General features: G+C 45.3%; 1 protein-coding gene across 3 annotated transcripts in view; it reads right to left on the minus strand.

The window, feature by feature from the left end:
• Nucleotides 1-10,972: 10,972 nt before the first annotated feature.
• Nucleotides 10,973-23,179, minus strand: part of BTD (biotinidase) — a 35,994-nt gene continuing 23,787 nt past the window's right edge. For all 3 annotated transcript variants that reach the window (XM_012466777.3, XM_012466778.3, XM_012466779.3), the window contains exons 2-4: nucleotides 20,007-20,271; nucleotides 14,574-14,723; nucleotides 10,973-12,467 (exon numbers count right to left, since the gene is read on the minus strand). In XM_012466777.3, coding sequence (XP_012322200.2) covers nucleotides 11,295-12,467; nucleotides 14,574-14,723; nucleotides 20,007-20,271 — 1,588 coding nt within the window. In that variant the 3' untranslated portion in view covers nucleotides 10,973-11,294. The remainder of the gene's footprint in view (nucleotides 12,468-14,573; nucleotides 14,724-20,006; nucleotides 20,272-23,179) is intronic.

Raw genomic sequence — 23,179 nt, forward strand, 5'->3', positions numbered from 1 at the left:
GTAGACGGGGTTTCTCCACATTGGCCAGGCTGGTCTCAAACTCCTGACCTCAGGTGATCCACCCGCCTTGGCCTCCCAAAGTTCTGGGATTACAGGTGTGAGCCACTGCACCTGGCCACTTGAAGATTTTTATCTTATTTGCAAGATACATGCCTAGAGAAACTGAGAAAGATTCCTGCGGAAGTTGCCCTTAAACTCACCTATAGGCACAATTTTCTGAACCCACAGCAAAAAAGCAACTGGGACCATCCCCACCCAAGAACGGTGCTTACCTGGAATACGGAAAGGCTACCTACTCGCATAGTGCTTGTAACATGCCTTATCATTGCTGTAATAATTACATGAAGTTACAGTAACAGCCTAATTAGCTCATCAGTTTCCCATGCACAAACTGCCTATGTTCAAAACCTAGCTCACATACAGTTCTTGAGGGCACTGGGCCAGTTGTTTAGCCTCTCTGTGTCTCAGTTTCTTCATCTGTATAATGGAGTTAATGAAGTTATCTATCTTTCAGAGTTATTGGAAAGATTAAATGAACTACTATGCCTGCTAAGCACTCAATAAATAAAAACTGACATCAGTACAGCAGCCTACTTTGAGGTAGATTTTAAATAGCCACAAATCCTTTGACACTCCTCCCACTGACGAGTGGGCTCTGTTTCCTCTCCTTGAATCTAGGAGGGTTCTGTAGCAACTTTACTGATAGAATATGCCAGAGGTGCCGCTGTGCCTGTTTCTGGCCAGAGCTTTAAGAAATTGGCAGCTTCCTCTTCCTGTCTCTTACAATATCGTCTTTGGGAAACCTGAGATGTCTTGTTAGAAGTGTGACTGTCCTCAGACCAGCATGCTGAAAGGCCACATGGAGAGGCGCAGAGGAGCCTTCCAGCTGCCCTGTCAATGTGCCAGGGACCTGAGTGGAGAAACTATCCTCGCAGTGGGTTCTCCATCCCCCACCCTCCAGCCAGAAAGAGGTGGGCCGCATAACTGAGTCCTTCCCAAATTCATGAGCAAAATGAAATGGTTGTTCAAGCAGTTAAGTTTCATAGTTGAAACTTAAACTAAGTGGAACTTAATGAAATGAAGTGAAACTTACGCACTCATTGAAAATCACACACTGATTATGAAAATCTAAACATATTAAACAAATGAATGAGTCGGGAGGGGGTGGATAGCCTCCAGCCTGGAGGGAGAGGATTCATGTTACGAATTGAGTCTTTGCTTTTGTTTTATAAAATAATCTATAATAAAAACAAAGTAGGCTGGGTGCAGTGGCTCATGCCTGTAATCCCAGCATTTTGGGAGGCCGAAGCAGGCGGATCACTTGAGGTCAGGAGTTTGAGACCAGCCTGGCCAACATGGTGAAACCCTGTCGCTACTAAAAACACAAAAATTAGCTGGGCATGGTAGCAGGTGCCTGTAATCCCAGCTGTATGGGAGGCAGAGGTAGGAGAATCACTTGAACCTGGGAGGCAGAGGTTTCAGTGAGCCAAAATCGTGCCACTGCATTCCAGCCTCAGTGACAGAGTGAGACTCTGTCTCAAAAACAAAACGAGGCCGGGCGCGGTGGCTCACGCCTGTAATCCCAGCACTTTGGGAGGCCGAGGCGGGTGGATCACGAGGTCAAGAGATCGAGACCATCCCAGTCAACATGGTGAAACCCCGTCTACTAAAAATACAAAAAATTAGCTGGGCACAGTGGCACGTGCCTGTAATCCCAGCTACTCAGGAGGCTGAGGCAGGAGAATTGCCTGAACCCAGGAGGTGGAGGTTGCGGTGAGCCGAGATCGCGCCATTGCACTCCAGCCTGGGTAACAAGAGCGAAACTCCGTCTCCAAAGAAAAAAAAAAAAAAAAAAAAAAAAACGAAAACAACGAAGTATTCTCTGTCATACATGAATACTGTTTACTTTCTTATTTACGATTAGAAAGAGCATAATTTACAATTAGCAAACAATGAGAGTCTCCAAGGATATCTGAGTTGAAATTATCTAGTGTAGCCCCCTCTTTTACAGAGAGGGCCTTAGGCCTTGAGAGGCACAGGTACATGTCTGAGGTCACACAACAACGTAAAAGGAAGCCAGGCCTGGTCGCTGGACTCCCAAGCCAGCACAATCCAAACCTGTGTTTATTTTTTCACTTATTTTGTATGTAAATTTGCAGGAATAAATCTGTTTTGTGACCTATGTCCATTTTACTGTTCAATATACATTGCACCGAGGAAAGATCTGAAACCATTTTCAGGGACCAGTAGAACACAAGACCACAGTGTGGGATATTAACTGCAGAACAATGAACTTTTTCACCCTTTTCAAATTCCTTTGTAAATGCCAAAATATTGGCTTTTATTATAAGTATCTTTATAGTCCATCAACCTAATTATTTTCCTTACATACGTCAAACTCCCAGCATGGTTCAGCCCCCAATATGCAGCAATTTAGATGAAATGCACATTACAGTTCAGAGGACACAGCCTTCTTTGTTCTTCTAATGGTTACTAAACAATTTGGATTGCAACCATTCTTTGAAGATGTGCATGTTTACTGAAAACAAATGCCTTTGTGTTGTACATGAATGCAGGGGCTTTTCCTCCAATGGCTTTGACCTGTCTGATAGTCTTTTAAAAACTGATGCAGGAGGCTGGGCATGGTGCATCACGCCTGTAATCCCAACACTTTGGGAGGCTGAAGTGGGCAGACCACTTGAGGTCAGGAGTTTGAGACCAGCCTGGCCAATATGGTGAAACCCCATCTCTACTAAAATATATATATATATATATAATTCGCCAGGTGTGGAAGTGGGCATCTGTAATCCCAGCTATTCAGGAGGCTGAGGCAGGAGAATCACTTGAACCCGGCAGAGGGTGCAGTGAGCCAAGATCATGACACTGCACTCCAGCCTGGGCAGCACAGTGAGACTTCATCTCAAAAACAAAAAACAAAAAACTGATGCAGGACTATACTAGAAAATGTTAAGCTTAACATGAATAATTCCAAAAAAATGGTTTTTTTGTCCCTTAAACTGCTATTATAGATTTTTTGTTATTTTTCCCTTAAACTGCTATTTATTACATTTTCCTCAGTGAGTCCTGATGGGTTAGACATGAGGCGTGACTGACTTAGGAGGAGGTGAAGCGTCTGAAAACCTGTCCTCAGGTAGAAGAATCACTTTAAATGACCATGTTATTCCCCTGCCTAAGCCCCTGCAACGCTGCCTGCACGTATCAACCCTAACTCTCCCCACGGCCTGCAGAGCCTGCAGAACCAGCCACTGCCCCTCTCCTGACTTCACGCTCCTTCCCTCCCCTTCACTTGCCCTAATGCCCAATGTTGCTTTACTGGCCTTTTATATTTTTAAACTTTTTAGTTCTTCAAATATTGTTTTGGCTCTTTGGAAAAATAAAACCTGCACAAATATCCTTTAGCAATTTGTTTTGGTCCCGGGGTGGGAATTCCAGGCTCGCCCTGTGTTGCTGGGATTCTGTTTTTAGTCTTGGGCAAGGACTTTTCTTCCAGCCCTTAGTTCCTTCTTCTGTAAAATGGACACACTTGCCTGTTTCAGAGGACTAAGGTGATGATTAAGACCGTGCACCTGCTTTTTGGTATGCGCCGCATTAGAGCAGTGGGCTCGCACTTGATTGGGATCAGAATCACCTGGAGGGGTTGTTAAAAAATAAAATCTGCACAAATATCCATTAGCAATTTGTTTTGGGGTCTGTGTGTGTGTTTGTATTTAAATCCTATGTTTATAAGAATACTAGGTGATAATAAGCTCTCTCTAAAAGTAACAGTCTTGGCCAGGAGTGGTGGCTCATGCCTGTAATCACAGCACTTGGGGAGGCGGAAGCAGGTGGATTACTTGAGATTCAGCCTGGCCAACATGGCAAAACCCTGTCTCTATTTAAAATAAAATTTAAAAAACAGTAACAGTCTTATGTGACTTTGCATATGCTACAGTTTCTAGCACAGTATTTTACACAGAACTAATACTTAATTTTCACACATCATTTTTTGAGAGTTGTGAGATATCCAGAGTTGAATCAATAATTTTTAAAGAATTAGAACATGCCTAAAGTTATATCTTATCTTACGAATCACATTATACATAATTATCTCTTTAATTATGAATCACTTTAAAACCTTGAAGTTATTGGGCGAGGTGGCTCACGCTTGTAATACCAGCACTTTGGGAGGCCAAGGCAGGTGGATCACGAGGTCAGGAGTTTGAGACCAGCCTGGCCAACATGGTGAAATCCCGTCTCTACTAAAAATATTTAAAAAATTAGCCGGGCATGGTGGCAGGCGCCTGTAGTCCCAGCTACTCGGGAGGCTGAGGCAGGAGAATAGCTTGAACTCAGGAGGTGAAGGTTGCAGTGAGCCGAGATTAAGCCATTGCATGCCAGCCTGGGCAACAAGATCGAAACTCCGTCTCAAAAAAAAAAAAAAAAAAAGAACCTTAGAGAGTTCTTCTAGATCATTGGTAGGAATTTCAACCATTACATTCCAGTACTTGGGGAAAATGTAAATGTAATTGCCTTTAGTCAAACAAAACAAAAATAATATATTTGGATGATGAATAAGTCACCCAGAAAGGGTAATAATAGGTTGAAAATTAGCATGATGGGAAAGAAAACATTTCGGGGTTAGTGATGTGGAAACACTTACTGTGCATTGGTCCCGGGGTGGGAATTCCAGGCTCGCCCTGTGTTGCTGGGATTTTGTTTTTAGTCTTGGGCAAAGACTTTCCTTCCAGCCCTTAGCTCCTTCTTCTGTAAAATGGACACACTTGCCTGTTTCAGAGGACTAAGGTGATGATTAAGACCGTGCACCTGCTTTGGTATGCAGCCTTAGAGCAGTGGGCACACACTTGATTAGGATCAGAATCACCTGGAGGGCTTGTTAAACACAGATTGATGGGCCTTACGCCCAGAGAATCTGATTAAGTTGATCTGGGGTGGAGCCCAAGATTTTGCATTTCCAACAATTTCCCAGGTGCTACTGGTGCTGCTGCCTGGAGCCCACCTTTGAGAACCTCTGGTCTGCACCATACCAGGCTGTTGGATACCTCTGTCTGGGTTGGCTTAGGCAAACTTCTGGGGACAGGAGATTTTCCTGGACACTGTCAGAATACCTCCTGTAGAACTTGCAATTTTTTTTTTTTTTTTTAATGACGGGGTTTCGCCATGTTGGTCAGGCTGGTCTTGAACTCCCGACCTCACGTGATCCGCCCACCTTGGCCTCCAAAGTGTTTGGATTACAAGCATGAGCCACCACACCCGGCCAGAACTTGCAATTTCAAAGCAACCAAGGTCTGTTCAGCATGGACCCCTCTTTTTGCTGTTCTCCCTCTATCTGAGAGCATCTCCCTGTTGCATTTTACTATTCAAAACCAGAAGAAAAGAGTAGATGTAGATGATTTCTGGCTTTGTGTAACCCAACAAAGAACAGCCACTGATAGCACTTGGTATCTATAGTGGGACAGCAAGCTGTATAGGTGCAGTCAAGATAGCTGTGAGATTGAACGTTGGATGAATCTTAACTTTGATGTGGGAGATTAAGGTGCTGGTAGCAAGATTATTTTATTAGTTATCTATTGCTGTGTAATAAATTACCTCAAAACCTAGAAGTTTAAAACAACACACATTTGTATTTTATAGTTTCAAGAGGTAGAAAATCAAGGGTGACTTAGAGAGGTTGCAGTTGTTTCCCAGGGCAGCGGTCATCTGAAAGCTTGACTGAGGCTGGAGGATCCACCTCCAACATGGCTCACTCATGTAGCTAGCTTGTGGCTGTTCCTTGCCAAATAGACCCGCTCATAGAGATCCTTGGGACTTGGCAACTGGCTTTCCCCAGAGGGAGGGACCCAAGACAGCAAGTGAGCAACCAAGATAGAAGCTGCAGTATCTTTTATAACCTAATTTCAGAAGTAACATACCAATTGCATTTGCCATATTGTATTGGCTATGCAAAACGACCCCAGAAAAATGTGGGGAGTGTTACACAAGGGGTACCAGCAGGTGGGGAGCATTGGGGGCTGATCTGGAGACTAGCTACCATGGTTATGTTCTGTAGCTTTAAAAAGCTTCTTTAAAAAGCTTCTCTCTCCCCTAATTCCTCTAACTCTTCTCAAACGAACTGGTTTATGAGCTTCCAGAATGTTCTGGAAGAATCATGCCAGGGATGCATTTGTTTTCCCTGCATGCTCCACACCTCTCCATCCTGTTCTGTGACCCCCAACACTGTCTTCTACAGATAGCACCAACCAACTAGCTATTTTCCCATCTGCAAAATAGCTGTAGCAAACTTTCTTTAGGGCTCATGGAGGTTAAGAGTGTCCATTTATGTGCATCTAGCACAGAGGTGTCACTCACTACCAGAGAGAACTTAGATAAATAGTTCAATGAGAAAGGGCTCTGGGAACTGGGAATGGGAAATATCAGTTCAATAAGTGAAGATTCACAAGCTGTGATGAGAGAGTACACCTTGAAGGATGGATGACTGTTCATCAGAAGGTGCCATTTCAAGCAGACAACAGTACAGAGGCCAGACTGTGCTCAGCATACTGGAGGAGCTTAAAGAAGTGGCCATGGCTGGACCAGAGACCCAGGTTCAGGGTAAGGGCCATCATGTGAGCTCAAAGGTTAGGCAGGCTAAGGCTGTGAAGAATGTGAACTTCAACCTGAGGAACAGGAACTGCTGGGAGGTGAGAAACAGGAAAGCTGTGATGTGGACTGAGCAGAGAGGTGGCCCGTCTCCAGGATGGTCCCCAGTGAGCACCTCTGGCATCTAATACCCTCTGTCTCTTTCCATGGGGAGCAGGGCTGAGCTGTGTAACTCAATAGGATGGTGCCAAATGATGCAGCAGTGTGACTTCTGAGACTAGACCATAGAGGACATCACGGCTCCACCTGTGCTCTCTTGGATCACTTGCTTCAGGGCAGCCAGGGGCCACATCACGAGGACACTCAGGTATTCCCATGGAAAGGCCCAGGTGAGGAACTGAGACCGTCTGCTAGCAGCCAGCACCAACTTGCCACTGTGTGACTGGGCCATTTTGCAAGTGATCCTCTGTATTTGTTTCCCAGGCCTGGCATATCAAAGTATCCTGAACTGGGTGGCTTAAAACAACAGAAACTACGGTCTCATAGTTGTGGAAGCTGGAAATCCAGAATCAAGGTGTTGGCAGGGCCATGCTTCTTCTGAAACCTGCAGGGGTGGGTTGTGGGGGTGGGGGTCGTTCCTCGCCTCTTCTAATTTCTGGTGTTTGTTGTTGGTGTGCAAACCCTGGTGTGCCTTTCTGGTAGAGGCATCCCTGCCTCTACCAGGGGGTCTCTGCCCCTGCTGTCACATAGCCATCTTCTCCCTGTGTGTCTTCTTCTCTTCTGAGAAGGACATGTCATATAGGATTAAGGACTCACCTACTCCAGTGTGACCTTATCTTAACTTCTTCATCACATCGCAAAGACCCTATTTCCAAATAAGGCCACATTCTGAGCTACTAGGGGTTAGGACTACAACGTATCTTTTCGGGGGAAGACACAATTCAACCAATAACATTCTCCAAATCCAGTGAGGCCTTCAACTGGCTGCAGCCTCACGAAAGACTCCGAGCCAGAAAAACTCAGCTAAGCCTCTCTCGCTTTCCTACCCCACTGAACTGAGTGAATTAACAATGTCCATGCTTGTTTTTTTTTTTTTTTTTTGAGATGGAGTTTCGCTCTTGTTACCCAGGCTGGAGTGCAATGGCGCGATCTCGGCTCACCGCAACCTCTGCCTCCTGGGTTCAGGCAATTCTCCTGCCTCAGCCTCCTGAGTAGCTGGGATTACAGGCACGCACCACCATGCTCAGCTAATTTTTTGTATTTTTAGTAGAGACGAGGTTTCACCATGTTGACCAGGATGGTCTCGATCTCTTGACCTCATGATCCACCCGCCTCAGCCTCCCAAAGTGCTGGGACTACATGCGTGAGCCACCGCGCCCGGCCCCTATCCATGCTTGTTTTAAGCCATTAAGTTTTGGGGCAATTTGTTATGTGGGCATAGGTAACTAACATTCAAAGGGAAGCTTGGCCATGAAAGACTGAAGCCAGAAGACAAGGACCTTTCTCTGGCCTGAGCAGCAACACGGCCCCCCAGGCAGTCTCCTGCTCACAGAGCTTCAGGTCACATCAGCTCTTGTCTTAAATCTAGGCCTTTGTGCACAATACATTTCATATTGTCATGCCTTTCTATTTTGTCCTATATAAATCCACTCCGTTGAGAAATTGTTCGTTGGGTGGTCATTTCACTTGAGCAATTCTGAGTTTCCTTGAAAATCAGAGTAGCTGATTCACTGTCAGTTCTCTCTGAGCAGATCTTCTGTGCCAGGCCACCTGGAACACCAGCCAATGCTCTGATTGGCTGGCCTTGGGCTGGGTGCCTCCTCCTGGTTCAATATCCCATGGCCGGGGGGTGGGGGCGCAGGTACCAAGCAGGGCCACCTGTGCCTGGGCGGGCTTCCCTCAGCAGGGGCTCTGGACGGGCCTGTGTCTTGGGAGCGGACGTGGTGGGCTGTGGGACTTGGCAGTCTGTGAGGAGGCATGGTTTTTTCTTCTCTAAGAACAGGGCTTTTCAATTCGGCGTGAATACAGCTCACTGTGCCTCTCACTTCCCGTGTGAGAAAAACCACAGAAAAGCACAGCTGCACCTACATGAGAAACCACGCCAGCCAAGCTACTTCCCTCCAGCCTGGTTTAGCCAAAAAGGCATTTGCTTTCCTGCCTCCACGCTGTGGTCAAGATTGCCATTTGCTTCCTGAATTTCAAGATCACAATCGACAAAAGCATATCACAGCCATCAGTCATAGGGTACATTTTCTCCCTGAAAATGGTTTATTTTCCCGTCCTCTACTTTGTTCTGTCATCTGGCAGCTACTTCTTTTAATTGTAAAAACAACTTTGTTCTACCACCATCATTTGCTTTTCCCCTCATTTCTACTTCATGAGCAATTCATTCTAAATTGTCGGTAGAAAATCACTCAGGGAAAATCTGTGGTGCCCCGCCCAGAAGGGAGAATGAGAATCCTGCAGGTGCTTATTCGAGGTTTACTGGGTGAAGTAGTTCTGCCAAGTCTGTATTTAGAACTGGCCTCTCTTTCTCAGGCTTACTTGAATCATCTTGGCATAAAGCAATGATACGCATTTTTAGGTAATTTCTGTCTCCCTGGAGTTTGAGGCAGGGAAGCAGAGTAGGCGGTGGACAGCCACATCTGGGGCCACTTCTGGCCTGACAGCTCACGCCTGGTGGGATCCGCACTGGGTGGGAAGATGAACTTGTCATCTGGTGGGAGAGGTTCTGCTCCCCTTCCAGAGGGACTTCCTAGGGCGCGGGGAACCCAGGGCTTGCTCAGGAATTCCAAGTCCTTCCTGCTTATTCCCTGAAGACTTGACTCATCCCAGGTCTCTTCCAGGGAGCAGTGAGTCAGCAGGGGCTGGGGCTGGCTTTGCTTTTTCCCATGCGGTTTATTCAACATGCATTCTGTGAATAAAAAACCGGGGCCCGAGGTCTCTCCAGTGAGGAGTAAATGCTGAGGCCATGCCTGGAAACCCCATCAATCTGACTGCAGAATCCATGCATGTCATTAATTATCCTGCCTAAGAGCCGGAAAATGATCAGGAAAGCTGCACTGTGAGGGAACAGGGAGATCAGTTCATTTTCTTGCTGTATAAAATCGTGTGGTGTTTAAGCATATACTGTTTAAAAAAACGAAAAAGGAGTTCAAACAAAATGGCCACATTTAAGAGGCAAATCGCCGAAGACTAATTATCCATTCTGCACTTAAAAAATGACCTGAAACAGTTACTAGGCATGAAGTCAAAATCCCTTTTTTAAAGGGCTTTGAAATGTTGGACAGAAATTACACAGAAATCAGTAGCCTAAAAATGCCTTCGCCGCATTGAAACTGATAATTTTGCATTTGGAATTCCTAACACAGGAAGCCCCTGCTCTGTGCCTGTTGGATGACTGAATAAATGCGTGACTAAAGTGGGCCGCCCTTCACGCCCTTCGTGGCAACTTACCTCCACGGGGTGCCATGCATCACTGCAAAGTGAGGAGATCCTCTACAGGGCTCCAGATCAAATTATACCAGCATCAAACCATCCTGCACAGTCGGGCAACGTGCCCAACACTTGCCCAAAGCTACCGTGATTTATTAAGGCCCTCGGAATCCCTGGATGAGCTGTGCTGTACAGAAAGAATTCTATTACTTCCCATGGCTGCCCCCGTCTCAGCATTTTCCAGTCCCTGCCTGCCCTTCACCCCGAAGCACTGCACCCTCTCCAGTTATTCCAAGTCCTGCCCACACATTCCACTTACTGACAGAAAATTCCATTACTGGCAGATGTGAGAAACACTTCTTTTCTATTTTTTTTTTTTTTTTTTTTTTTTTTTTTGAGACGGAGTTTCGCTCATTACCCAGGCTGGAGTGCAATGGCGCGATCTCGGCTCACCGCAACCTCCGCCTCCTGGGTTCAGGCGATTCTCCTGCCTCAGCCTCCCGAGTAGCTGGGATTACAGGCACGCGCCACCATGCCCAGCTAATTTTTTGTATTAGTAGAGACGGGGTTTCACCATGTTGACCAGGATGGTCTTGATCTCTTGACCTCGTGATCCGCCCGCCTCGGCCTCCCAAAGTGCTGGGATTACAGGCCTGAGCCACCGCGCCCGGCCCTTCTTTTCTATTTTTAAGAGCCGCTTTAAGGTCTACAATTCTGACGTTGCTGGTGGCACTAGCGTTGCCATTTCATCTGCATAGAGTTCTGGATGGCCAGAATGGGAAAGTTCCCCACAGGGGCCATTTCTAATAGATCTTTTGCTTTGAGAGCTTGTTTCTTACCTCAGAAAATGTTTAAGGCTTATGAAGTATTTACATGTCCTGGGTGTCACTTGATGAAGATTAAAAAGAAAAAAAAAAAAACCAAGCCACTGCTTTGTGGATGTGTTAAATAGAAACTGACATTTATTTTTTGTTTTAGCTTGAGACCAGTTGCATACTGAGAGATTTGTTAGAGGAAGATGTGGCTTGAAAAAGACAAATGTGAATAGAAAATATCAGCTAATGTCTCAATAACTGAGGTTTAAGAGGAAGACACTGAGGGAATCCGCCTCTCCTACTTGCTCCCACAATTCCCAGGGTGGAATCTGGTGCCACAGAAATGGGCTCCTGCCCTTCAGGCAGAGAGGCGGTCCCAGGGCTTGTGGTCTGTGGAAGCCTGTCGACATGATGGCCGGAGTCCACCCCACAGACCACGTCTTTTTCCTAGTCCCTCTCATACAAGCGCCCATAGAGAGCTGCCGTCACCAGGCCGGAGGACAGCCCACTCTTCCTCAGGAAATAATGGTCATTCTCCCAGCCAAGCTGGTCAGGGACATCCAGAGTCATTCCTGAGGTCAGAAACAAAGGAAAGATATAGGAAGTACTGAAGTTCCCCCACAGGTGAAACTCAAAGATCCCTGTGGCCTCTGTGATCTCCTGTCCACAGGTGTCGAAGCCAAGACCCCCACACCTGACCAGGGCACACACTTGGATGTAGTAAGTGCCATGTACTGTGTGAAGCCCATCAAAGACCCCCAGGGCATACAGCTCTTCGGATAACGTAGGCCTCTCGTAAAGTAAATAACAGCAGAGGCCATTTGAACAGACATGGAGATAGCCTTCCTTTCCCCAGATGGGGACCAGGGTGAAATTGTCATACATCATTTCAGAGTGAAATATGGGAAGAGCATTCCTGTTCCACTTGGTGGCTTCATCACAATGGACTTCCTGAGCATCCTTCTCACAGTATGGATCACCTGACAAGATTTTTAAAAACTTACTATGAGATGGGTCCATTTCACCTGTTGCATTCTCTGCATCAATGAGACCCACTGGATTTTTGGCCACCTGGGCAATTATAAGGCGACCGTTGGGGTTTTCCATGTCATGGTACCAAAAGGACTTCAGAGGGGTGTGTATGCCACTCCCTGTCATCCCCAGAACTGGGTGGTGGACGTTAGCTGCCAGAACGTTGACACCAAAGGCAACAGCAAAGGCTTTCTGAATCTCAATAGCTGCCAAGAGTGGGAGCTGGTTCATCCAGGCAGTCGGGTACACAACGTGCTTCACCTCGTAGTCTCTAAGGAGTCTGACAGCAGGGTTGAAGAACAATATATCAAAGCACGTGAAGACACCAAACCTGCCAGCAAAGGGGGTATCAAAGGTGGTGTGATCCACTTTAAGAGGAACATCAAATGCTGCCTCAAAGTAGAGGTTGTGTTTGCGGTAGCGGTCAACCAGGGTTCCATTATTGCTGAACACGACATCTGTGTTGAACTGGTATCTCCCATCATTTGGGCACCCTGGGTCGCTGATATGACAAGGCTGCTTTGTCCCAAGATTGGCCACCAAGAACATATCTCCCTTGATGGCCATACAACTCAGGCGCTGGAGCACCTATAGGATAAATAAATGAGTTTTTAAAATCCTTCGTTTTGCTTCATTTTTTTTTTTTTAAAGAGACAGGGTCTTGTTATATATTGCCCAGGCTGGACTTGAACTCCTGGCCTCAAGCAATCCTCTCCTCTTAACCTCCTAAGAAGCTGGGACTACAGGTAATGCATCATTGTACTTGGCTCTCACAGTTTTCAAATACAAAAGCACTTACATTGTATCCATAATAAACAGCTATCATAAATCAATTGGGTATGTCTTTATCAGCAAAAGAGTAGAAAAAAAACTTATATAAAAAAAGAATAAATCAATAAGGAAAAAGCAACCACTACTGAAAATGTGCAAAGCATGTAAACAGGCGATTCACAGAAGAATAAAGCAAAATGGCCCACAAACATCTCAAAAGATGCTCAATCTCATTAGTAAGAGAGAAATGCAAATTAAAACAATGAGCTATCCATCATTTTTCACCTTCTTAAGACTGGCAAAAATTCAAAAGATTATTCTTTTTCTTTTCTTTTCTTTTCTTTTTTAGGCAGGGTCTGGCTCTGTCGCTCAGGCTAGAGTGCAGTGGCATAATCTTGGCTCACTGTAACCTCTGCTTCCCAGGCTCAAGCCATCCTCCCACCTCAGCCTCCCCAGTGGCTGGGACTAAAGGCATGCAACACTGTGCCCAGCTAATTTTTGTATTTTTGTAGAGATGGGGTTTCACCATATTGGCCAGGCTGGTCTTGAACTCATGAGCTGAAGCTATCTGCGAGCCTCAGCCTCCCAAAATTCTGGGATTACAGATGTGAACCACTGTGCATAGGCTCAAAAGATTATTCTATCTTGCATTGACCAAAGGATGGGAAAAGAGGCACTCATACTGTATTACTGGATTACTGAAGCTGTAGTGAAATCAGAGATTTTTAAGGGGGAAATTTGGTACTCTTTGGTACTCTTTTCTAATTCTTTTTTTTTTTTTTTTGAGATGGAGTCTTAATCTGTCACCCAGCCTGGAGTACAATGGTATGGTCTTGGCTCACTGCAACTTCCACCTCCCAGGTTCAAGCAATTCTCCGCCTCAGCCTCCTGAGTAGGGGGGACTACAGGTGTGTGCTAATTTTGTATTTTTAATAGAGACAGGGTTCCATGATGTTGGCCAGGCCGGTCTTGAACTCCTGACCTCATGATCCACTAGCCTCAGCCTCCCAAAGTGCTGGGATTACGGGTGTGAGCCACTGCACCTGGCCCTTTTTTTCTTTTTTTTTGAGACTGAGTCTCGCTCTGTCATCCAGGCTAGAGTGCATTGGTGTGATCTTGGCTCACTGCAACCTCCACCTCCCAGGTTCAAGCAATTCTCCTATCTCAGTCTCCCAAGTAGCTGGAATTACAGGCACCCACCACAGTGCCCGGCTAATTTTTGTATTTTTAGTAGAGACGGGGTTTCACCATCTTGGCCAGGCTGGTCTCAAATTCCTGACCTCATGATCCACTGACCTTGGCCTCCCAAAGTGCTGGGATTACAGGCATGAGCCACTGCATCCAGCCTATACTCTTAATATAATTTAAAATGTACATATCCTTTGAGGGATTCCATTTCTAAAAATTTTATCTTACAGAAAAACTTGAACATGTTTACAAAAATATATGTACAAGGATATTCATTGAAACTTGCTTATAATAGCAAAAATTTAAAAACAAATAAGCATAGAGTATGCATAAAAAGAGGATGTCAATAACTATGAGATGCATAGAAACGAATACAGCTGAATGTACATCAAATTGTTAATGGCTCTAAGAAAAGGCATAGGATGAGGGCAGGCTGTGGCGAAGAAGAACTTTTCCGTGTTGACTTTTGGTTTGTTTTGGTTTGGTTTAAGCACACATTCATGTATTTCTTGTGTAATTAATAAATGGAAAGATCCATAGATGAGTAAGTGCCTTGTAACATCAGACACTCTTTAATGGAATGAACATGTGGCACATGGATCATTGGGAGTTTGGGATGGATTTTTGGGATCCTAAGGTCTCCTTTTGATCTCAAATAACATGTCACAGTTTTGGTCCCTGACTTAGCTCATCTCTGTGTACCCTCAGCCTACTGAGGAAAAAGACCAGAATCACCTCCGTGTCATTGAAACGGTGAGGCTCCAGGCATGGGTTCCACCTGACCACCTGGGGAGACGGCATGAAATCCAAAAATGGATAAATGGATGTTCTTGTGAAGTTGAATCCATGAATGCCATCTTCTGGAAACACTATAATCTGTACACCCTGAAAATGAAAACATCAAAGAATAGTCTGTTACCAGATGATGGGACACCACTGCATTCATTCATTCTTTTGTTCATTCATTTGATAACCGTCAAGAAGTTACTCTGTACCAGGAACCAGAGGTACAGAGATGGTGCCTTTATTCTCCTCAGAGATCTTAGTCTTGGGGATGCTGTCTCACTTGATCTGATCCTGAAGGAACAAAGACAAAATCCTTTAGGAACAACCATTAACTGTGCCTGGGGTCATGTGAGGGAAGGAGGGAATGAGTAAGCTCCTTTGAAAGTAAGCTGAGGAGTTTGACAAACAAACAGCTAGAAGGGATTTAGAGTTCTTAGGATGCCAGGGGAGATGCAGCCGACTACAGGGCCTTGAATACACTGGGCCCATTAACATGTGGTATCTTGAGTCTGGTGGTTGTCAACTTTCACCATGCATCTAAATCAGGTGGGGAACTTCTGAAAAATCACTGATGCTGGGGCCCACCCCTAAAAGTCTGACTGAATTGACTATGGGTGGGATACTGGCAACAGTGTTTGTTTAAAGGTCCCCCAGCTGACTCTCATTTGTAGCCAAGGTTAGGACACACTGGGCCAGTGGGTAAGAAGCAAGTGTGTTGATCTCAGCCTAGAAACAAGAACTCACTTGAAATCTCCATTCCCCAGCTGGGAATTAGGAGGCTTCTTTCGGGACTCTGACACCCTTAAGGCCTTTTCCCACACCTGGCAACATCCTGTGCTCCCTGGTTGTGATGGCTTGGGACTCCCTGTGACATCTACAGCAACCCAAGGAAATACAAATAGGGCAGCCCTCAGTTCTCAGGGCTGGGGCGTCATTCTTCACTGCTCTCCACTTACACGGTTGAAAATGTCAAGTCGGGAACACCAGCCCTAGGAAGCAAGGCGGAGAAGGCAGGCAGAGAAGGCATGAATAATTTAAATTAGCAAAGTCTGAGACACTTATTTCTGGAATGCATTGCAAACTTTTAAATTTTTTTCCTGGTTATAAAAACTTTAAAAATTTAGCTGTAGAAAATTTGGAAAAGAGGGGAAAAAACCAATCATAATTCTGTAACAGGCACTTATTGTTAACATTTGGTTATTTTCATTAATTTTTCTCTCTCCGAATATGTGTATGTATATATAATGGAGATAATAATAAATATATGGTTTTGCATCTTGACTTTTCTGATTAAGAACTTTCAAAACTAAGGCCGGGCACGGTGGCTCATACTTGTAATCCCAGCACTTTGGGAGGCCGAGGCGGGCAGATCACCTGAGGTCAGGAGTTCAAAAGCAGCCTGGCCAACACGGTGAAATCCTGTCTCTACTAAAAATACAAAAATTGGCCAGGTGTGGTAGCTGGCGCCTGTAATCCCAGCTTCTCGGGAGGCTGAGGCAGGAGAATCACTGGAACCCAGAAGGCAGAGGTTACAGTCAGCCAAGATTGCACCATTGCACTCCAGCCTGGGTGACAGAGTGAAACTCCATCACATACACAAACAAACAAAAACCTTTCAAAAATACATTTGTAATGAGGCCACATTATATTTATGAGGACACTATGGTTCATCCTCTATTATTGGAATTTGAAATGTTCCCAGTTGTTCATAATAAAAAGAAAACTGAGCCTGGTGTGGTGGCTCACGCCTGTAATCCCAGCACTGTGGGAGGCTGAGGTGGGCGGAGACAAGTTCAGGAGTTTGAGACCAGCCTGACCAACATGGTGAAACCCTGTCTCTACTAAAAAATACAAAAATTAGGTGGGTGTGGTGTGGTGGGCACCTGTAATCCCAGCTAGTCAGGAGGCTGGGCAGGAGAATCACTTGAACCCAGGAGGCGGAGGTTGCAGTGAGCTAAGATCATGCCACTGCACTCCAGCCTGGGTGACAGAGAGAGACTCCATCTTAAAAAAAAAAAAAAAAACGAAAGAAAACTGTGGTGACCATCTGCATAGTGTACTCAAAACACTTACTGCATAATTTTACACTTACTGTACACAAATCTTGGAGTGCCACTCTGATTATTTCTTTAGAATAAAGTCTTAAAAGTGAAACTACTGGGTTAAAGGGTATAAAAATTAAATGTTTGGTTTTTTGAGAGACAGTCTTGGTCTGTTGCCCAGGCTGGAGTGCAGTGTCGTGATCTCGGCTCAGTGCAACCTCTGCCTCCTGGGTTCAAGTGATTCTCCTGCCTCAGCCTCCCAAGTAGCTGAGACTATAGGCCTGTGCCACCACACCCTGGTAATTTTTGTATTTTTAGTAGAGATGGGGGTTCACCATCAGGCTGGTCTCAAACTCCTGACCTCAAGTGATCCGCCCACTAGGAACAACAGGCCATACCATATAGCCTAGGTGTGTAGTAGGCTGTACCATCTAGGTCTGTGTAAGTACATGCTATGATGTACGCACAATGACAAAGAGGCCTAATGATGCATCCTTTTCAGAACACATCCCTGTCATTAAGCAATGCATGACTGTATTTCAATTGGTTTTCTCAGGAACCTCTTATAATAACTTTGATATAAAACTTTCACATGAACTTGCCATCAATTTGTCTTAGAAGTTTCTTTGAAACATAACCAGGTATGGGAACTGAGATATCTGTAAATTCTTAAAGTGATCGTATCAACAGCTTCATCCTGGCTCCTGGAAAACAAATAGAGATGGAGTGATGCAGTGCAGCTGGCATGGGTTTAATAAAACTGTGTTAATGTTTCTTTTGGAGGCAGGTTATTAAAAGGTAAATGCAGGAGAATTCTACAGTCACAGTCTGGGTTTCAGTGTGTCATTTGCCAAATGTCTCAGAATGGTCCTGTGGACAGGGTAGAGAAGCAAGAGGCAGATGACATTTCAGGTGCTGGACTCAGTGCCATGCAGGCAAACATCTCTATCAAGAGAATGGCTGCCCTCTAGGAGATCAGTGTCATCAGGAGGTCTGAGGGCACAGCATGGGATTTTTTTACACTGACTTCAGCATAGACATAAATGAGGTGTGTATCAAATGTGTGAATGACGTGAAGGTAACTGATACTTGGGATGTCAGTAAAGATCCCTAAATAGTCCAACAGGCTGGGATGATGAAATTGAACAGCATAAATAAGAAGTCTTGCTCTTAGCTCAAATCAATCACCTTTATAACTACAGGATGGCAAGAGCAGCATGTGTGTCTATTCGTGTGAAAAGGTGTTTTAGTTGACAGCAAGTGCTTTGTACACCCACAGTGAGACATGGCTGCCAGCAATTTTCTGGGGACAACATCTAGAATGAGAGGTGAGAGTTCTCCACCGTGCCCTGGTTAGACAGAGTCAGGAGAGCTGCATACAGTTCTGAGCACAGAGAAAACGTGGAAGTCCTTATAGAAGGTTTGGAAACCGAGTCTCCTAAGGAACTGTGGAAGGACTGAGGATATACAGCCAGGGGTGGGGAGGCAGAGAAGATGCCAGGGGGGCCGTGACAGCTGTCCTCAAAGGTGGAGAAGATGGCATGCTGTGGTAAGGGACACGGTCTGCTCCCTTTAGCTCTGAGGTCAGAACCGTGGTAGCAGTTACAGGGAGGCTGACTGCTGCTCATTGAAAGGAAGACCTGTCTAGAAGTTCCTACCTTGGAACAAATAGGCCTGTGAGACTGAGGGTTCTCAGCCACTGAAGGTGTTCGAGGAGAAACCGGATGTCAGGTTGGGACTAAAGAAAAGTGTCACCCTTGCAAAAGTTGATCTTGGTTGAAAAAACAAATGTATCACTCATCAGAAGCTGGACCAAATCTTCAAGTTCCCTTTCTACATCATGTTGTAAACACACACACACACGCACCCCCCTCACACACATACACACACCCCCCACATCCCCCACACACCCCCAACACACACACAGCCTATCAGCCTATGTATATGTATTATGGACTAAAATTTTAAAATGTAGCAATTTTTAAATTGCTGTGGCTGTCCAGGCCACCCTGACCACCCTGCTCTAAGGCAGGGACTGTTTGGGCAGGACCTGCTAGCAGGGCTGGTTCTGCCCTTTACATTCACAGAGAGCAGGAAAGTGTTGCTCACAATGAGCGTACATCCTGTTGAGGCAGAGCAGAGCTTCCCCAAGCAGCCGCGCTTGGTCCTCCGCCACCAGAGTTACAGCCCAAACTTCCCTTTGGGGATGTGTTTTCCAGCAGGGCATTTTCTTAGGCAATCTCTGGCACCGACATTTCCCTCTTTGCCCCAAGAGGGGGCCTCTCCTTTGTCTCCACCCTTCCTGGAGGGAGCAGGAAATGCAGGCCAAGCAGGAAGCCTTCAAAAAGGCTAGCATTGACCTTCCCTTTGTCAGTTTCGGGTCAATTCTGTCTGGGCAAAGGTCTCAGACTGTTCAGTCTGGTATAGAGATCAGAAATGGGTCCCAAACAGTCTGAAGGGAGCGAAACAGCAGGCTCACAGATGCTTTCTACTTCAGTTAAGCTTTGAATGACTCAGAGATGTTACCACGCCCAGGCGTCTTCAAAGTTTTCTGCACATTAGACTGCCCTGGGAGCCTTCAAAGAATCCCAATGCCCAGTTCACAGGCCATCCAGACCAATTACAACAAACTGTGCGGGATCCAGGCAGACATATTTGTTTACAACTTGCCTGGTGATTCTTTTTTTTTTTTTTTGAGACGGAGTTTCGCTCTTGTTACCCAGGCTGGAGTGCTATGGCGCGATCTCGGCTCACCGCAACCTCCGTCTCCTGGGTTCAAGCAATTCTCCTGCCTCAGCCTCCCGAATAGCTGGGACTACAGGCATGCGCCACTGTGCCCAGCTAATTTTTGTATTTTTAGTAGAGACGGGGTTTCACCTTGTTGACCAGGATGGTCTCGATCTCTTGACCTCGTGATCCACCCACCTTGGCCTCCCAAAGTGCTGGGATTATAGGCGTGAGCCACTGCGCCCGGCCTTGCCTGGTGATTCTTACGTACAACCACACTTGAGAACCAGGGATCTAGTCCAGGGCATCTCATACTTGCCGTGCGAAAGCATCACCTGGGGATCCTGCTGAAATGCACATTCTGATTCAGCAGGTCTGGGGTGCCGCCCAAGATTCTACAAGCTCGCAAGGGATGCTGATGCTGCTGGTCCACAGACCACCCTCTGAGGAGTAAGACTCCTAATCCAAGTGACTAATTCAGCTCAGGTCAACTAGCTGGATAATTTTTCAGGAGTTGTAGGAAGTCTGGGATCACCCAACCACCGATCAAGGGGTAAAGAGCAATTTGCTCTGTTCTACAAGAGAAACTCATGTTCTGATGAGCATTTCTTGCCTTTTGGGCTGCAGTCATCACTTGCTGTTCATAGATGTCAAGGTTCTGGTTCATGAGCTCTAAGGCCTGCTGGCGGCTGGTGAGAGCCAGAGGGTTTGGACTCAAGATGGATGGATGCTCGTACACGGCAGCCACGTAAGATTCAGCCTCGTGATGTTTGGCCACGCACTCCTCCCCGGTGTGGGCTCCCAGGGCAACCACGTAACAGCCACAGAGGAAGAGAGCAAGCTTACTTCTGGCTCCGGACATAATGCAGACCATAAATCTGGAATGTAATGGGGCAAGAGGAAAACAGCTGAATAAAGAATCCTGCCAAGAATTTAACGTCCGCAGCTGTGATTTATTAATCCCAGCAATTAAACTCACCCGCAGTGATACTACAGCTCAAAGAGTTTGTTTCATGTTCCTAATAAAAGAGTATGTGTTTCTCTCCAAACACGTAGCAAGCCACGTTTAAAATGGCTCACTGTGTTAATAGTCTGGTTTTAGAACATTTCCAAAACAGACTCAACGTTTGCCATGAATTTCTTACCCAGTGTTCAGCAAGACTGTAGTGCGTCACTACCTACTTTTCTAGCTGTGCACTTAAATTTTAAGGAATAGCAATCATCCACAGTATTTGACATAACTCTGTGATATATTTCACACCCTACCCTCTGCCCTCTATCCACACAAATGTGCTACAGGTTGGCCACCCGTACCAGCTGTGATTGTCACGATCCTAATAACTAACACAGCTTGGCATTTCTGGCCATCAAAATTTGATGGATTACAATTCTCCTTGTGTTTCTTTGGTTAGTAACAAATATTATGGATAACTCTCCCTTTATTCAGCACATTATTTATTTGGTGCCAAGAAACTGCTGACTTCTACATAAATGCCAATAGCTACTTTCTTCTATAAACAAGCAAAGTCTCCCAGTAAAAGCATGTTATTTTTTCTCCTTGAACTTGAGAGCTGCCATTGCACATTATCACTTTCTTAACCCCGTCTCTGTGACTCCAAAACTCTTGCTCAAAAGCATACCTATTTGGAAAGGAAATCCTTTTGCAGTGATAAAACGCAATTTTCTAGAAGACAAACTACAAATTTCCAGAGAGTAAACTCAACTTCATAGCTTCTACCAGAAAAGACTAGAAATAAATGACACTTGTGTGTGTCTCTCCTTCCTCCCAGAATAGGAATGTTCTTTCCAAACACTGTGTGTTACTGAGTGTTTTAGAGTAAATAGTCCAATTCTGCCTTTAAAAAATCAGCCTGGCCTCGCAGCTGAAGCATCCTCTTGGGCAGAGATTTACTGGGTAGTGTGCCAAGGCCGGGCCACCTGCCCGGGGAGATGTCCTGGGGCTGACCAACTGGCCAGGAATCCGGTTTAAAAGTCAAGATAACAAAGGCAAATCAAGGAATCATATTGCTGCCCTTTAAAAAGAAAATGACACCCTGTCCGGGTCTCAACTCAGAACTCCTGTGTTTGCATTTTAAAACCAAACTCCCTAGGCTACAAATTTCTTTATTTTTTTGTCAAACAGACCATAGTTATTTCCAGCAACAGACTAACCACTAAGAATGCTCACCTTGTCAAAATTAAATATTCCTCAGAATTCAAAGTATTCTCCCACCCCAACTCTGCTCCACCTCAAACTGTTACTTCTTTCCCCAGGGAATAAATGTACCATCCAAACACCAAACCCCAGGATTTGCTCCCATTCATCTGGGATACTGTAAACAATGTTTTAAGATAAGAACAAGGAGCCTTTGAATGAGCAGTCATGAGTTTTCCAGTAGAAACAAAAGTATAATTGATAAGCTTTCTTATCTGAATTTTGCCTCTAAAGACAAGCAAGGAATAATTTAAAATGTCACAAAAATCCATTTTTCCATTCCATCTCTGGTTTCATAATGATAACAGAAAGTGGTTTGGGGGGTGAACTTTCATCTTTAAAGTCATACTGATAATATTTCTGAAGTATAAGGCAGAGGTCTCACTAAGAGGTGTGGAAACTGAGGCAGGAGAGGAGCATATGAATCGGTCTTCAGTGGAGGCAAGTCAGGAGTGCTTGGGGCCAAGAGTGGCATTCACACTACATCTCTCTCTCAACTGAGAGCTGTGTACCACCGATGTGGGGGTACAGAACATTTAAGTCTAAAGGACTTGCAATCCAGCAAAACAAGGAAACCGCAGAACCTGCAAGGTATCACATTTCTATCTTGAGAAAATAACATTTATTTTACAAAAGGAGCCTGCTAGGAGAGCTGTAAGTGGCAATCATTTGTGTGTGAACAAAGGTAGGTCGATAATAAGAGGTTATGCAGATTCAGCCAGGTATTTATGCTTGAAAGAACCAAGCTTAATGAGGTAGAAGAGAATGAGTAATTATAATAAAAATAGGTCTAGTCAGCTGGCCCTCAGTATCCATTGTTTCTGAATCCATGGATTCCACCAATCTTGGACTGAAATTACTGGGGGGGTGGGGGGGGCATAAAAATAACAGCCCAACAATAAAAAATAATAACGATTAAAAAACAATACAGTATAACATTTATATAGCATTTAGGTTGTATTAGGTAGTGCAAGGGATCTAAAGACGATTTAATGTGCAGAGAAGGAAGTGTTTAGGTTATATGTAAATTCAACACCATTTGATATAAGGGACTTGAGCATCTGAGGGTTTTGGAATCGACAGGGGTCCTGGAACTAGTCCCCAATAGATACTAAGGGACAACTGTATATCAATTTGCCCTTCCCAAAGAAACATTTTACCCAAATTAGCAAAGGCTGCTTTTCTCTCTTTGGCATCGCACATACCTTCTCAGGAAAGAGTAAACAGGGTCTGAGGCAAGGACTCGGAAGGGCTGGGCACTGCATCAGGAGCTGCTCAGTTGTAAAGTGGCAGGACTAGAGGCAGGACCGGAGGGGCCCAGGCCTCCCCCGATGCCTTCCAGCAGCTACTAGGGGCTACGCACAGGACGACGGGGGTGCAGGGCTCCCTGCGAACAAGGGGCTCTGGAAGTCATGGGGTTCTTGGAAATACAGCAGCTGACCCATCTTTAGAGCTGGTCAGGACCTGGACCATAAAGAAAATGGTAACTAGAGGTGTGACAAGGTGGCAGTGTACTTGCTTTCCTTGAAGGGCACCTGACATAGGAGAGTAAACTGCAGGAAGGGCCCAGT

This window comes from Aotus nancymaae, unplaced genomic scaffold (assembly GCF_030222135.1).
Source record: "Aotus nancymaae isolate 86718 unplaced genomic scaffold, 86718_ANA_hifiasm-v0.15.2.pri h1tg000019l, whole genome shotgun sequence".
Taxonomy (NCBI): domain Eukaryota; kingdom Metazoa; phylum Chordata; class Mammalia; order Primates; family Aotidae; genus Aotus; species Aotus nancymaae.